Genomic DNA, 3,333 nt, shown 5'->3' on the forward strand with positions numbered 1-3,333 from the left:
CCGTCAGCGGAGAGCCGAGATCCTCCGCACCTCTTTAGCCCAAAGGCCATAGGAGATGGGGTAGACCGGCGGCGGCGCCAACGGAAGAAGAAGGAAGGGCTAAGGTCTTTTCTTGTGGAGGGGAAAGAGAAGGCTATGTGCTACCGTAGAATAATTGTTCTATAGTTCTTGCTCAAAGAAAAAACCTAGCACCAGGCAATCTTCCAGATTATATAGTAATGCTAATAATAAATTTCCATAATTTGTTACAAATGCAGGATGAGTTTATTTTTTTTCTAGGTAAAATGCAGGGATCAAGTTTACAAAGCATAAACATGCATTACAAAAACATTGAAGACTAAAAAGGCTTGATTTCATGATTGGTGGTTGGTTGGAAATTTGAATACTCGATTCCTCTAATAAGTTTTGAGCTTTTGAGGGAGCACACTTCCCGTTAAAATAAACAAGACTCGCTTTCCCCTAAACACTCGTTATGCGCTAATCGAGGAAGCACAACATCAATATTTGGCGGTTTATTTTTTTTCCTTAGCCAACACGTAATATATGAGCTACCTACATTCCTAGTGAGGGCTACAAGCCTACAACGGCATTCTACTGTTTGTAGCGCACTCGTATTTCCTTCCCTTGGCAATCCAAGCAAGCAAACCGTGTGATGTCCCGGTTCTCCATATCAAAGGACGAATATACTCCGTATTAAGCAACAGAGGATATCCTTTCTCCCTCTGCATGCATGCTCTCACTTTAGGTGCGACGTGCGTGCCTGCATGCGCGCGTGTACTGCCTCCGCTGCTGTGTATGTGCGTGTTCTGCAGGCAACGCACCTACACATGATCATCATCCATCTATCTATACAGATGTAACTCATCAGCGCTGGTTGTCTTGGTCGCCAGTACAGTACTACTCCCTTCATCCCATAATATAAGAGCGTTTTTTATGCCAGTGTAGTGTCAAAAACGTTCTTATATTATGGGACAGAGGGAGTAATTATTAGCTCGCTATTTAATTGGTTTTTTTTAACATCAGTACAGACACGTTTGAAAGGTACTCGTGTAGGATATATAACACAAGCTAAGAGAGATTGATTAACAAGCACCGTCTGTCTCCTCTTTAAGCCGCTCCTTTCCGAAAGCAAAAGCGGCAGGGAGAAGGAAATAAAGGATATATTTTTCTCGTTTGTGTAACGAAAGAATGAAAGAGGAGAGGGAAAGGGGGGAGGAAAGCAACGGAAAGTTCGTTCATAGATAAAGGAGTGAAGCAAAAGGAAGGGAAAACAAAACAATGCCCAGATTCCCCTCCAAACAGGCCCTATGCTTTTTCTTCTCTTCTTCTCTTACCCACACCCTCCCCCTCTCTCCCAAGAACATCATATACCCCATTGCTCAAAGAAAATTAAGCCACTGGTCCCTTGAAGATTGAGCTGAGATTTCCGCACACCGGGTGCAAGGGCATGAGAGGCGAGAGCATTCCTTTCAGCGGGAAGCCGGGAACGCATCTCCCCCGCTCTATCTCCTCTTTCTCTCACCAGAGGCGCGTGATGAATCGAGGAGAATTCCAGAGCTCCCTGGTGCAACAGATGATCTGGAGCGGCACTGGGGATGGTGGTACCAGTAGTATCATGAGTAGCTTGAAGCCATGCCACGAGGAACAAGAGGCGTCTCCCAAGCTGCCCTCCTTGTCTTCTCCCTCCATGCTTTTCTCCCAGCAGTTTCCTCACAGCTCATCAGGCCTGGGTCACATCAACGGCGTCACCTCTCTTCTAAGCTTGCATGACGGCAGCACCGGCACCCAGGAGCACATGCCAGAGTCATGGAGCCAGATGATACTGTAAACACCTCTCTCTCTCTCTCTCTCTCTCTCTCTCTCTCTCTCTCTCTCTCTGTCTACATGCTAGTGATTCAGATAAGAAGAAAATATGCTTGTAAAATTTAATTACATACGTGAGTATATGTAGCTCTAGGGGAAGGAATAAAGTGATTAATCCACTTCGTCCTTTAGTAGATCACAATCAGCTCCTGTATGCTAATTAATCATCTGTTGCATGTTCATTTCACTGACTTGCAGTTGTTTTTATCTCCATCGACTGATGTATTTGTGTATATCTGTGTGTTCTTTGTGCATACTGCATCATATACAGCAGTGGGGGATTGGTTGGAGGTGAAGAGAGAGAGGGATACAGCACCACCACGGCTCTCCTGTCAAAGGGACTAGAGAATTGGGGGGATCATCAGGCTGCTGCAAGTGCATGCATGGTTGGAACCAAGGAGGACGGCTCCATGCCTCAGTCCGTCGCCGGAGGCGCTACTTCTTACAACTTCTATGGGAGCCATCTTGCTGGTGACGGACATGAGATCCAGCCCAAGTCCCAGCTGAGCCAGATGCTCCTAGCCTCCTCTCCTAGGTCATGCGTCACGACAAGCCTGGGCAGCAACATGCTCGACTTCTCAAACAGCATGGCACCGCCCCCGCCGGAGCTGAGGAGCCACCACCACTCCGACAACTCATCCGAGGTGAATAACGATATTAGATTGGATGTTACCAGTTAATTTGCTCTGTAATATAGGTCACCGGGAAGGTAGGAGGGCTTTTTGCTCTCTTCGGTTTTCTATGGCTGGCTTAATTTAGTTTACCATGCTTCGCGGCTTATTTCATGTATACCTTGGTCTGTTTCTCTATGAGTTTGAGTTGGTTGTTGCAAGTGCGTTTCATCTCCTTCATGAAAAAGCTGGTGTTCTTTTCTAAAGTGGAAAGCTCTATATGTATGATCATGTTATCAGTAATAATCCTCTAGGTTCAGGTTTTTATGGCTGTCGATGCAATCTCTTGACAATGGTGCACTCAGTCATCCCCTAGATATTGTTCTTTTCGGAAAAGATACACCACATGTTCTGATATTCCTTTGGAAATCCTCTTTGGTGAACTACTAGTTAACTGATGTCTCCATAGCTTGATGTTTGAGGATCTCTTGGTAAGAGTGTAGGACATTGCAAAATCATTGGCAGAGCTAGCTACTGGATGTTTTGCTCATTTCCTCACCCTGAATTCTTTTATATTCTGCTATACTATAAGTGTTCAGCTGTACTCACTGTAGAGGGCCGGGTAGAATCGCTGGGCGTTCTGCAGTGAGTACTTCTTGTTGGGACAACATAAAAATGGGGTCATGATTATTCACGCTTTGGTTTGTTTGTCTTTCTGTAGTGCAACAGCACCGCGACAGGTTCAGCTCTCAAGAAGGCTAGGGTTCAGGCCTCGTCCTCAGCACAATCTACTCTAAAGGTTTCTTCCTCGTCAAATCTCTGCTTTCCATGCATAACTCTAGCCCATTACTCTCTCTCT

The 3,333-nt window shown here is 45.6% G+C and overlaps 1 protein-coding gene across 2 annotated transcripts in view; it reads left to right on the forward strand.

Annotated features, from left to right (window-relative positions):
* The first annotated feature begins 1,270 nt into the window (after positions 1–1,270).
* Positions 1,271–3,333, forward strand: part of LOC119329836 (transcription factor bHLH133-like) — an 8,158-nt gene continuing 6,095 nt past the window's right edge. The window contains exons 1-3 of one of the 2 annotated variants that reach the window (XM_037602934.1): positions 1,271–1,824; positions 2,135–2,507; positions 3,196–3,273. In XM_037602934.1, coding sequence (XP_037458831.1) covers positions 1,448–1,824; positions 2,135–2,507; positions 3,196–3,273 — 828 coding nt within the window. In that variant the 5' untranslated portion in view covers positions 1,271–1,447. The remainder of the gene's footprint in view (positions 1,825–2,134; positions 2,508–3,195; positions 3,274–3,333) is intronic. The other variant, XM_037602940.1, reaches the window with a different exon arrangement.

This window comes from Triticum dicoccoides, chromosome 1B (assembly GCF_002162155.2).
Source record: "Triticum dicoccoides isolate Atlit2015 ecotype Zavitan chromosome 1B, WEW_v2.0, whole genome shotgun sequence".
NCBI lineage: Eukaryota > Viridiplantae > Streptophyta > Magnoliopsida > Poales > Poaceae > Triticum > Triticum dicoccoides.